Source organism: Rhamphochromis longiceps, linkage group LG7 (assembly GCF_057381845.1).
Source record: "Rhamphochromis longiceps isolate RC_006_pf linkage group LG7, R_longiceps_female_GT1.1, whole genome shotgun sequence".
Taxonomy (NCBI): domain Eukaryota; kingdom Metazoa; phylum Chordata; class Actinopteri; order Cichliformes; family Cichlidae; genus Rhamphochromis; species Rhamphochromis longiceps.
The window spans coordinates 50,449,170-50,462,729 of NC_140563.1; the positions used below are offsets into that span (position 1 = coordinate 50,449,170).

The following is a 13,560-nucleotide window of genomic DNA, read 5'->3' on the forward strand; positions in this document are numbered from 1 at the left end:
CCCATCAAACAACTTGATATGATATAAAATAAGACATTAGAGAAATGTACCATTGAGCACTTACCAGACAATTCCCTGAGCTCCAGAACCAATGGGCTTTAAATTCTGGTAGCGTTTTAAAACTGTGAAGGTAGAGTCTCCCACTTCCACACTGTAGAACTGGTTGTCCACTTTGCTTTTGCTCATGTTGTAATGCTTGGCAATATATGACACATCCACTTGTTTTCCAAAACCCTGCAAAGGGATGACATAAAATGCATATGTAACACATCTAGGCTGCACATTTGTTTTTATCAGGCTACTCATTTTAAAATCAATATCGAATCATTGTTATACGTTATATGATATATAGCCATAATAACCATCATTAATATCTAAGAAGAGCATCACATCATAACATGCATTTAACTGCTGTAAAGGCAAAAAAAAGCATACATTAAGGTATATTTGGTAAAAATGGTAAAGTAGAATAAACAAGACAGGACATAAGGTTTAGCCGAGTTTACAGCTGAACGAATTCAATGCAGAAATATAATCTCTGTAAAAGCCCCTCTAACGACATTAGCTTTAGTCCTTACTTGACTACATTTCACCCGGCAATCAGGCTGTAATTACTTGGGCAAAGCAGGCAACCAAATGGTGCCACAACAAAGCATATCAGGTAATTAGAGACTTGGTAATTATAACACAGCTCACAAAACAAGCAAAGTTACTGCATATACACTGCTATGGTTGAACCATCTTCTTTGTGCACAATGGAAGATTGATAAATCTGCTTTAAGGCGCTGAAGGTCGATGTCCTCCAAACTTATGATCAGATTATTCCTATATATCTGGTATCTTTAGCAGCTATTGAACATTCAGCTAGAATCTCGTGTGCAGTGCAAACATCCCAATCTATCTGAGCTCCAACTGAATTGTCTGTGTTTTTTTCCTTATAACAAGCAACACAACGTATGTAAAAAGAGTCAAAATAAAGACTTTTTATCTTATGGAATCACAACCCCAGCTGAGTTCTGTATTTACACTGTGGAGACAACAATTAAGCTTCAGTAATGAGCAGATTATACTGCATTCTTTTTGGTATAGACCTCAGTTAAAGAGGAATAGTGGAGGTGTTGAACAAAAGTAGAAAATCAAGGCTAGCTGAATTGTTTTGATATACATAATGAATTATCAACAAAAGGCTGAAAACACGTCAACTTCTGATAAAGGCTCCTCAAGGACATTTGCGTCAAACCTCTTAATCAAACCATTTTGCACACATTGTGTTGTTTTTCTTAATTAAACATTTCAAATTATTTTTTGAGCACACAACTGCTTAAGAGCTCATTTTGCATACACAGGGGGGGGGGGAAAAAACCCATACAGAGTAAGAATAGAGGGAATGGAAGTGAATGAATACTGTACCTTTTTTACCTGTAAGGAACACACACCTGACAAAAGGCTATCTTTACATCCAGGACTGGTTGGCTGCAGTTATATAAGAAATGTCTGCTCATAAATACCTGAAAGACACAAACAGAGGAGAAGCAGAGAGTGAGCACATGTAGGTGTGGGTGTGGGTAGTGGCAATTTGTCACATATACAATGGCAAAACAAAGATTTATTATTGTATTTCTGCAAAACAACACTCACACCTCTCCCCGTGTGGGGACTGAAACCCACCAGGAAAATTCACTTGTGTCCTCTCTACTCTGTTCCCATCATTCTCAATAAAAATGAGAAAAACAACAATTCGTCACCTCCCAGTCCTCGATAAATATGAACTGACCAGTTATCGATTCTTCATCAGAGCACATTGCAGTGTGGTTGCAGTGATCAATGCGTGTTGAAAATAAGACATGAGGAGGTGGTCCCATTGATGAGTGAAAGACGATGAGAAGATATTTGCTGATGAATTCCAAAACAGCTGAAAGCAAGTTTTCCCTTTTAAAATGGATTAAAACAGGTTTTGTGTGAATGTAAATTTAAAGCTAACAGTATAATCTATATTTTTTTTTAAACGTGCTTTCTTTTGCCCTTTGTGTGAGATCTGGTTCGTTAAATTTTAGATAGCTTAGCTTGAAGACAGGAGAGACAAAGAAATAGCTGCCCAAAGTTTAAAACATAATTACTGATCAGCACCCTTAAAAACTAGTACCCCCATTCATTAGCTTCTAAAACCACTTCAACTTTTTTCTGTGTGACTTTTTCAGTCTTTTATATCATTGTGGAAGAATTTTGGCCCACTCTTGTTTACATATCTTCTCTTCACTGGGGTTTACATACAAACATTTATGCACTGCTGAGGTCTGGACTTGGACCGGACAACTGCAACACCTCAATTCTTTTCTTTTTCACTCATCCAGTTGTAGATTTGCTGCTTGGGATCATTGTTCTGTTGCATTACCCAATTCTTGCCAAGCTTTAGCTGTTGGACAGATGGCCTCACGTTTGAAATTGAAATACTTTGGTATGTAAAAGGAGTTTATGGTCCATCCAATGACTGTAAGCCATCTAAGTCCTGCAGTTGCAAAACAAGCCCAAATCACTTCACTGCCATGCTTGACAGCTGGTATGAGGTATTTGTGCTGATATGCTGTGTTTGTTTTTTGCCAAATGTAAGGTTTTATCCATCCATCCATCCATTTTCTTCTGCTTGTCCGGCCAGGTCGTGGGGGCAGCAGCCCAAGCAGAGAAGCCCAGACCTCCCTCTCCCCAGCCACCTCCTCCAGCTTATCTGGGGGAACACCAAGGCGTTCCCAGGCCAGCCGAGAAATATAATCTCCCCAGCAAGTCCTGGGTCTGCCCCGGGGCCTCCTCCCGGTGGGACATGCCCAGAAAACCTTGCTCAGGAGGCGCACAGGGGGCATCCTTGTCAGATGAATTTCTCCGTGAATCGCTACCTTATCGTGGTGGAGGAGTTTGTGTGTCCCAGGGATCCCAGGGGCTATGTTGTCTGGGGGCTTTTGCCCCCTGGTAGGGTGTGACCAGACAAAGAGCGATTCAGCAGACCCCTATGAAAAGACCATCGAGGCAACAATTCACCCTGCCCGGGATAGGGTTACCGGGGCCACGCCCTGGAGCCAGGCCCGGGGAGGGTGCCTGGGGGCGAGCGTCTGGTGGCCGGGCCTTAGTCCATGGGGCCCGGCTGGGCACAGCCCAAAAAAGGGACATGGGCCCATCTCCCTGCAGGCCCACCACCCGCAGGAGGCACCGTAGGGATCGGGTGCAATGTGAGTTGGGCGGCAGCCGGGAGCGGAGGCCCTGGCGGACCGATCCCCAGCTACCAAGACTGTAAGGTTTTATATTAAGGCTAAACATCTCCGTGTGCTTATGCATTGATAGTTGATCTCAATATACAATGACATGTCACAGAAATCAATCCGTGACATATATGTTGTGCAACTACATGTTTTGCTGATTTTTCAATCTTAGTGCCACAAATGCAAATAAAAAAAGTGATGTCAACCGTTTTCCTGTTGACACTGTATGCATTTATCCAACCTCCTATTTTAACACTAGAACACTAAACTTGTTAACCTTTTCAACCTACAGGAACATATCAGTTTGGAAACTAAGAGGATTACACAAGCGGAATATATTTAACACTACCATCACAGGTGAAAAAGCTTTTTCAAAAGCCAGTACCATCAAAGACTGCATTTGCATAAAAGCAGTGCAGTGAATTTTGGTAAAGCTTCGAGGCTTTCACTGTGAAACAGCAGCTAATGGGTAAATTTGGTTTAACTGGAGATTTGCCAATTTTCTTTAGCTTTTTTTTTTTTTTTCATTGCCAGAGTGAAGCAAAGAGGAAAGAAAGCTCTGAATGACAGTAGCTCCCACATTAAGCTGGAGGGAGAGCTCGCCCACAATCACTCTATCTTTGAGGGGTTTTCAGGTAATGAAAGTCCCAGAGGGCTAAAGACCACGTCTTTCGAATAAGTTCATACATGATGTTAATGATGCTACTAAAAATAGAGAAGGAGGGGGGGTAAAAAGACCTTTTTCGGTAGTTCGGGAGTTCACATGTGGTTGTAAAACTACACAAATGTCACCAAACAGTTTGGAGGACGTCCTCGTCTCTCGCAAAGCATTGAAAGGATCCGACTCTGCAATTTTCTCCGAGGAGCAAATGGACATAAATGTCTCTTTTAACTCTAGCTGTCCTCTAATACTGTCACAGTTCCCACTTTAATATGTGTGCTGAATCCAAAGGGAGCAAAGCAGCTTTTAGAAAAGAGATAAGGGACTCGAAGGTGGGAGATTTCTGGTTCAGCTTATTTCACTTGAAAAAGTGTTCAAGTAAATGGGTGAATTTCACTGTTGGGTGTGTTAGGAATTTGTGCTATTAAATTAGGAGAAATTAATTAATAATCATTCATAAACTGATTTTTTCAAATCTGTTTTGAAACAAAGAAAAGGGAAGGGCAATGAGACGAGAAAGATGTGCGATTTTTGAGCCCACAGTCTCCAACACGTCAAACCACTATAGTAATGTCATTCCACATGTGCGTGTTTGACTAGCATCCCGGTCACCACATTAAGTAGCATAATATTTGCTGTTACTCTAACAGGTCAACACTGAATCAGCCCTGGCGTGGGGCTAGCTGTATCTGTGCTGCTCTAATCTTTACCTGTCTGAGTACATAAGCTATTAATAATAATAATAATAATAATGGATTGCATTTATATAGCGCTTTTCGAGAACCTCAAAGCGCTTTACAATTCCACTATTCATTCACTCTCACATTCACACACTGGTGGAGGCAAGCTACAATTGTAGCCACAGCTGCCCTGGGGCAGACTGACAGAAGCGAGGCTGCCATATCGCGCCATCGGCCCCTCACAGGCCAAACTGTTTGTCTTCCAGCAGTATACGCTGGTAAACAACACCTAGATGGTGGCGGGATCCTGCACACTACAGTCCTGTCAAACCTGGCAGCATATTTACATGCAGATGTTCATTTAAAAATATTGCAGCCTTAGAAAAAAACTAGTAAAACATGTTTTAATTATGCTTTCTTTGCTTTAAAAAAAATATAAATAAACAGTTCACTTTCATTTCTAATGCAACACGTTTCCATAAGACTTTTAACAGCAGATGGTGAATACACTTTCATCAGAACGAATGAAAGATGAAGGAGAGACTGAGTACAGACCATAAACAATTTACCTGGGAGCCAACATTTTTTGGAGATTACAGTTTTAAAATGATGGCTGTCTGGCGCGTCGTTAAAAACAAGAAAGATTGGGTAATTATCAGGAAAAGTTATTCACGAAAAAGCAATGAAAACGACAGACCAAAACAAATCGCACCACAACAGTTTCTTCCCTCCCACGTTAGCCCACAGCTAAAAACACACACACACAAAACAAACACAAAAAACCCACCAGATTTTGTGCTTTGTTTGTTTAACCCTGTGACTACATTCTGTTGATTGTCCTTATGGCCGAAATGCTGCTTGCACCTACAATTATGCTCAGCACCACTCCTTAAACTGCCCATTTATCATCCTGACTGCAATACATCTCCTCAGTACAAGCCGGCATCAGCTGATTGAGAGGTTGAATAAGCAAAAAGTAAGGATAAGGATGATTTTCAGCTCATTCAAAGATTGTGAAGAGTTTTCAGACCTGCCTACATTATTTTGAATGGACCTTAAATTCCAGTGAGGATTTTATAACACTACAGCAGTTACAAGCATGACTTACTCTGCTTTAAAATGCCTTTCACCTTCAGCCTTGCTCTGCAGAAGACTGTGATGTATAGGGCATGTTTAATATGGTTGCAGGGGTTTCTATCAGGAGTGTGGAAAGCGCAGCATCAGACAAAACTGTGTAGAAAACAGCTTAGAGTGAGCAGTGCAGATACCGTTTCCAACAGTACAATGTCTCATGTCAGATTCATTGCCTTTATAAGAAAGCTAACTTTGCTAATGGCAGCATAAATGCCTTGATAAATGGCCTGTATTTGTATAGCGCTTTTCTAGTCCCTAAGGACCCCAAAGTGCTTTACACAACCTGTCATCCACACACACATTCACACACTGGTGATGGCAAGCTACATTGTAGCCACAGCCACCCTGGGGTGCACTGACAGAGGCGAGGCTGCCGGACACTGGCGCCACCGGGCCCTATGACCACCACCAGTAGGCAACGGGTGAAGTGTCTTGCCCAAGGACACAACGACCGAGACTGTCTGAGCCGGTGCTCGAACCGGCAACCTTCCAATTACAAGGTGAACTCCCAACTCTTGAGCCACGATCCCCTTGCATGGTGCTAATATCTTGCTTCAGGAGCTCAGAGAACAAAGTTTTCATTTTCAGGAAGTTCACTTTCCAGCTCTGTGCTTTTTAAAACTGGATTGACTCTATGAAGGTGAGAACTGTCTCCGAAGTATTACTCTACATTGCATCACACTTAAGAAAGCAACAGCCTTATAGGATGTTGAGGAGTCTTTGCATTGTAAACTATAAACCGCAGCAGTCGGTAGGACTTTAGTAGCACTGACACATGCCTGACATTTTTGTTTTGTTTTGTTTTCCTAGTTTGAAAATGACAACTGTGAGCCTGTGTCAAAGTTATTAAATGCAGGACCAGTTAAGCCAAGTGAGCGAACTTCCATCAGTCCCAGTTCCAGACCATGTAATTGCTTTAACATATTTGAATAACTGTTATGGACGTGTGGGTGATGTGCAATTTTACAGCAAACTAGTGAACGACAAAGCGCACAGACAAACAAAGTCACTTTACTGTTCCCAAAAAAGGATCATTACTAATGCAGATTTTTTTTTAACACAAAAGCAGCAACACATTGATTTAGCTCTGATTCTTTCTTTTTTCTTAAACTAAACAAGAGACATAGATAACTGAAACAATAACTTTATATTTTATGCATGTCCAAAGTCCCAAATTATTAGATGGGGAAGCAGGCTGTAGAAATGGAATCATTAACAAATAAAAGAAAGAAAGAAAGAAAACAGATTAAAAATGTTTCTAAATACATTTTAAAAAGTAAAATAAAGAGTTTTACAAGTATTGGCTCTGGTTTTTATGTAAGCGTCACCTTCAGTCATCTTTTTTTTAAATTGCTAACAGTCATCCACAAAAAAATAGGAGACATATAAAAAGAGGAGAAATCACGCAGTGCAAACAAATTCAGGCTATTTCACATAGGCCGTAAATAAACTGTCTCAGATGCAGCATTGCATTTACAGAAATGAATCTATTGTATGATTACAAAAAAGGTGACCAACTGCCATTAAGAGACAACTAGAGAAACTCAAGAACGGCACAATGAAAAAGACAGCATGGAAATCCAGAAAGGTTTTAATTATCTAAAATGGGCTAATGTAGATGATGTATGGTACATCTCAGGATTAATTGGAGTGGCTGTTTACATGCATTTGCCTGCATTTGTAGCTGATCCTTGTTATTTGGATCCTGGGCATTGTGTTACATCCACCCCTGTGGGTACAACTGTACCTCAGGCAACTAGTGATCACTTTAGTTAGGAGGCATGATCCTAAAATACAGCATTAGTTCCTAATTCTTGTCCAATCAACTGTAGGAGGTTTAAGATTTTCTGATGCTTCTTTTTTGCACATACCTGGCAGAAAGGTTTATATTATATAGTGTTCATTCAAATAGTCTTTTACATAGAACTATTCCAAAGAGAGTATTGGTGTATTTATCTGTGTGTGTAACACATAAAACACTAAATGTATGACAGTGATTTTCAGCTATAATATATACAAAGATTTAAATGTAAATGGTGAAGGCTTTTTCTTGATAAACCAAACCAGTCACATTATCACTATAGGTGAGGCAAACTACAGTAGCTCTACAGTAAAATGCAGATCATATTTTACCACGCCAGGTTATCAAAATTGTGCATGATCAGCAGAAACACTAGAGCAACTGATTAAAAGAGAAAACTGACCACCACGCTCTGTAAGTTAGTTTTGAGCGCGGCCTGCAGTAACTTTCGTGGTAAATCCCTTCTACCCTGTATGAACACTTAGTGTATTGATCCAGGCCATTTAAAAAAAAGTATCTGCAGATGCTACAGAAAGGAGAGCTTGGATGCTCTACAGTGTATCTGGTGCTCAGTGCTCATGTTGTGAGGCTGCTAGCTGGGGCAACAGATGCACCTGCTCTGCATGGCTAAGACAGGTGAAGCTGTGACCGAATATGGTTATTATTCCATCTTTGACTCCTCCTACCGTGTCTTTCCTCTCTTTTAAGTTTAACATGCTAGTGTTTAGTTACAAACTCAACAAAGGAGTTCAGTGCAAAGCCCAGCCAGCTGAACAAGTAGACAGTTTTGCACCCATTCATTTTTAAGAAGTGCTAGCAAGGCTGCACTCACCTAATCACAGATACAGTGTATGGATACAGTGAAATAGTTACTCCTTTTAATATGGTCTGAACTGGAGGTGGTCTACTGTAATACACGGTCCTGATACAGTGTTAGTTGTCTCCCAGGTCAAAGGAAAGGCAAACCTTAGTTTGAGGTAACACAAAAGTAATCTTCAAAAACTGATTTTGCTGGTGTTTTTTTTTTGTGGGCTGTGTGTATTAATAAAGTGGTCAACACCAATACTAAAATTAGTTATCCAAACTAATAACCAGTACAAAACCTTTGCAGTAAAGCTAAGAGGCTTTGGGGTACCGTCAAGTTCTTCTGACTCTGACCTTTCAAGTGTGGTAAGTTTAAAAGCCCACAGACTATTATTAAAGGATCTGTTATGAGATATTTTTTGTGTGTCACGGAGGTCCATTTCATTACTAGCTGCAGAATTGCAGCCAAGGGGCGCCATGCCAATATCTACCAAGAGTCTCTCAGGATCGAAAGGTGTGTTTGACTATGTCTGCCATTTCTACTTTTGAAAATATTCATAGACACAAATGATAGACATAGCGGCCTCAGAGACAGAGAAAAAAAGTATTTTAGCCAATGGTACAGTGTAATAATAAGCACCGGAGGGAACAGTGTTAAAGGTGCAGGTGTTGGAAACAGGTAATAATGATGCTCGTCTTTGTGTGGTAGCTATGTCTCACCTGCTTTCAGCAGGCATTTTATGCCTGTTTTTGGGTTGAACTCAGGCACATTGCTACAGGATGGCATTATTGTGCTTCTATGGTTCTCCCCACCGCATCCTTTGTTCAGCACAGGCACTGTCTGTGCTGTCAGGCTGATTGACTACTAAAAAGTAATGATAAAGCACAATAAAGCCAGTCATGTGCCAGTCAAAATGTCCACAGATACCAATGTTTGCTCTCATATCCATCTTTTCTTTCTTCCCACTCCGCTCCTTTTGTTGATGTCACCCAGTTCGCACCACAACATTGCCCATATCCCCCTTGTTTCTTTATTCCTCCCTCCATCGTCTGCACTGATGAGAGCCTGCATTTTTCCCTACCCTTCCTGTCTTTTGTCCCTCCCTCGCTCCCACCATTCCCACTCCCAGGCTCCCAGCCTGCCTGTAATTGTCTCCCCTCCCCCTCCCTCGGAGCTCCATTGTGAGTGCTTGGTTCAGCAGCCTCAGCCTCTCCTGCAGTATGCAGCGAATGCCTCGTCTTTTCCTTGTGCAGCCTGAGCTAAACGCAGCACAGCCTCCCCCTTTTGGGCTCGGGGAAAACAGAGAAGTAACTGCAGGGCCCAGGCAGGAGAACAAGACTTGGACTGACCCATCTAAGGGGTGTCAGAATCCGAACGCTCGCTGACACCCATCGATTTGTTTCTTCGCAGCTGAAAATCTGCTCACCTCCTCTGTCTCTGCTCTCGTACGTAGTCTTGCTCGCATCCTCTGATTTGCTTTAGGTAAACAGCAGGCACGCTGGCCGAAAAACCACGCTGACGCTGCAGTTTTCTGATAGGCTGCATAGTAACGACATGTACACCTTTGGCAAGTGCTGAGTGCGGTCATCTGATTTACAGCTTTTCTTGCAAGACCTGACACACATTCAGTAGAAGGAGAAGAAGAGCCACAGCTGGACCACACCGCGCATCCTGCAAAAATGGCATCCTGAACACTTTTAACTTTTATTTTGCCATAATGACAGAGACGTTTTCAGCACTGTCATGTGAACTGTGAACATTTCTATTGCTCTGTTTCAACTGTGGAATACTTTCTGAACTTTTATACTTGTAAACGCCTCAGTTTGAGCAAAACAACAAAAATCGACCTCCCTGTGTTGATGAATTTATGTAAAACCTCCACCCTCAGGTCCAACAAAGGTTTCCACGGTGACCTTTGTTGTCTCCTAATTATCTTCATATGCAGTGTGAGAAGATTGAGATCAAATCTAAAACAGCTCAAAGTCTTGCACGCAGCTATCTGTAAAGGCAAATAAAAGCTGCATATTTGTCAGATCAAATCCAATTACATAACTGCATTTCCCATGCTGCAGGCATATTGTCACTGTTTGTCTGTAGTTGTAAGCAATACTGCAACTCAGGGGGGGAATAAACTGGCGCACAGCGAGAATTTCATTTTTTAAAACTAAAATAAATAAGAGCATGCTATGAAAGATGTCCATGGAGCACATTTGTCAGCTTTCTAAGCAGTTATATCTAGTACATTACTAATAGTTATGTGATTTTAAGTGTGACCACTTACCAAGCACTTCTTAATCTACTTCAGGCTGGCTAAATAAATCTTCTCTCCCTTACTTGCTTACATTTTTTCACAGCCAGCGTTTTCCATATTTTTTTCCTTTCTTGTTTAATTATCCATCGTGAGACAACTGTTGAATTGAATTCGTCCAAGTTAATAACTGAGCTGGCATTGTAATATGGATTATTAGCACCAATCCACAGCTAGGAACAATGCTCAGCTGGGGTCAATGGGTGATGGCAGACTAAATCAGCGTTCCTTAGTAACCCATCCTCATCTAATGATAAGTTTGACCTTCCATAAAAGAGAGCAATGACAGACAGGCCCTCAGATGACTGATGTGGATATTTAAGTAACTGATTATCAGGAGGAAGATGGGGGTTTTTTTCAGCTTCAGACTAGCTACCTTGAACTGGACAGTAATTTCAATGATTATTTTTTGTTGTTTATTCATTCCTCTCCTCCCTGTGGTTTCATTTGTAATGACTTTGCTGTTATATAGCATTGCTAGCTGAATATATTTAAGACTAGGAGCGCTATTTGGGTAAAACGGGACATTTGAAGACATTACCACAGACTGTGTGAAACTGACTGGAGTGACCAATCAAATAATAGCTAGAAGATAACATTCCCTACTTTGCTGATTAATAAAGCCTGAAATCCCTCCATTATCTCAACTTAATGCATTGCCTTATTTTATTACATAACAAAGGATTATTGCACTGATGCTCCAGACTCAGCAAAACAAAAACAGAATGGTGGAAAAAAATGAGTGCAGTGGTGCAGCATAATATTAGTCTACTGGTGACCATTTCTATTGATGATGCTCCGTTATATAAACAAGCTGCTTCACTGCCAGTCAATATCACATCAAATCAAACAGACTGTTGTTGTTTTTTTAAAATATAAATGTATATAATGCTAGAGCTACTTTTGAAATTCACCTGAGGTGTTTTGGGGAAAAAAAGTTCCTTTTTGGCAGCTAAAGATGACAAGGAGGAGAAAGGGTAGAACCTTTAGCCTATTTATCCAATAAAAAAGAGATAAAAAAGCAACTCTTCAGCTGCTGCAGAGACACCCATAAAAAAAGCTTTGTTTAACTGTTAAGCCTGTTCCCTGCAGCACTTTCACAAACATGGAAGCCTGCTCCTGAATAATTCAGCACCCAAGGTCACGGCACAAAAAAAAGAAAAAAGAAAACTCTATTTTCCTCCTGTCGTGAACATGAAGAGTTTGTTGTGATCCCTTCAAACATCTATTGACTCCACTGCACAGCATAAAGCCAGGAATTAGTCCATGACTATGGGCCTGCACAAAAACAAGAAATAGTAATAGAACAGAGAGCCCTGCTCACGCCTGCATACCTGAGCAATAAGTGCAGTGGGTCAGGTGGGTTTACCATGCCTTCCCAATGATCGAGCACTCAGGACAAAGCTGATTTAGAGAAATTACCTTCCTCTGCAGCTTCATCTCATTTAATCCACTACACAGCATGCAGCCCACATTAGGGCTGAACAGCACCTCTCTCTCTCTCTCTCTCTGTCTGCAGGATTAGGATTATTTGAAGTTCATCTTTCATGACAAACAGCCCAGAAATTACTTCAACTGTTTCTCTTCATATAAACAATCACAGCAGCAAAACCGTGACTCTTAGAAACACCCATATGGGCCAATAAATCACCACTATAGCACAGGCTGTTTGCACGAGGACACAGTTTTGCAGCATTTATGAAAGATATGAGGCAAGCCCCCCCACCCATCATCTCTGTGAAGTACTGATGGTCTGCATAATGCACAAGGTGCGCAGTTGACTTGTGAGGGGGAGGAGGAGGGACAAGCCCTGCATGTAGGCCTCCAATATGTATCCTGTGTAAGGCTATGAAGAGATATGAAGAGCATCACTCAGCCAACATCCAGTTTCAGCCGCCAATCAAACATACATAAAGCGCTCTAACACCGACTAATCAGACTGTATGGATGTATGGAAAGGGAGGTAGCCTGGATACCCCCCCACACACACACACACACACACACACACACACACACACACACGCACCCCTTCTCTCTCTCTCTCACCCGATTTGGATGATGTTATTACCGATGATGTGCGTTCAAGGCAATGCAAGATGCGAGATATTTTGTCAGGCCAGGGCTCGCGTCGTTATGAAATCCCTCACAGCGCTGCTAGTGAGTTATAGAACAACACACGCGGCTGTGAATGACACAAGATGGGGTTGATTATTTATTTATTTATTTATCAATCGCTGTCCCTTTCCCCCCCCTCACTGAGGCATCACTAGTGTACTTCATTAACCTTCCCTTTCGATCAATATTCATCACTCCACCCTCCGGCCAGGCACGAGATCCAAGCATCGCGTCCACACTGAAATAAAACAAATCCGTCCGGCCTTACCATTCCGTGCCAGTTGATGACGATCCCAGTCCAGTGCCTGTCCTTTTCAAAACATCCCGACGGGAAACACTGCGGAGACCATTGCTGAAGGCTTCATGAAAAAAATCATTGATGTGACGAAGGAGTGAGAGGGAAAAAGGGGTCCGAAAAAGAAGACGAGAGAGAAAGGGGAAAAAGAAGCAGAGGTGGACCGAACCGAGGTTTGCTGATGCTGAATCACTCTCCCTCAGCTCACCACCTTGCAACCATTGTGCTGCAAGATGCTGGCTGTACCATTGTGGACCTCACCAGAGCAGAGAGAGAGAGAGGAGAGGGAGGGAAGAGGAGGGGCGATGGGGGGCGATGTTGCCATGGCAATCGAACAGGAGCACGTCTGACGTCAAAGCCAGGACAGAGAGGGGAGAGGGAGAGATCACATGGAAGCTGTCCCCCCGGATGGGAGGGGCGTGTTAGAGCATCTTCTCATCCCATCCTGTACCGTCCCGCTGGTGCGGTCACGCAGAACATTGAGGATATGAGGCTCTGTTATTTCTCAGGTTT

At 41.9% G+C, this 13,560-nt stretch overlaps 1 protein-coding gene across 7 annotated transcripts in view; it reads right to left on the bottom strand.

Annotated features, from left to right (window-relative positions):
* Positions 1-13,302, bottom strand: part of mapk10 (mitogen-activated protein kinase 10) — a 36,471-nt gene extending 23,169 nt beyond the window's left edge. For 5 of the 7 annotated variants that reach the window (XM_085414121.1, XM_085414120.1, XM_085414125.1 and 2 more), the window contains exons 1-3: positions 13,021-13,302; positions 1,437-1,508; positions 65-234 (exon numbers count right to left, since the gene is read on the bottom strand). In XM_085414121.1, coding sequence (XP_085270247.1) covers positions 65-234; positions 1,437-1,508; positions 13,021-13,023 — 245 coding nt within the window. In that variant the 5' untranslated portion in view covers positions 13,024-13,302. Of the gene's footprint in view, positions 1-64; positions 235-1,410; positions 1,509-13,020 lie in introns of all 7 variants that reach the window. The other 2 variants (XM_085414123.1, XM_085414122.1) reach the window with 2 other exon arrangements.
* Positions 13,303-13,560: the final 258 nt, after the last annotated feature.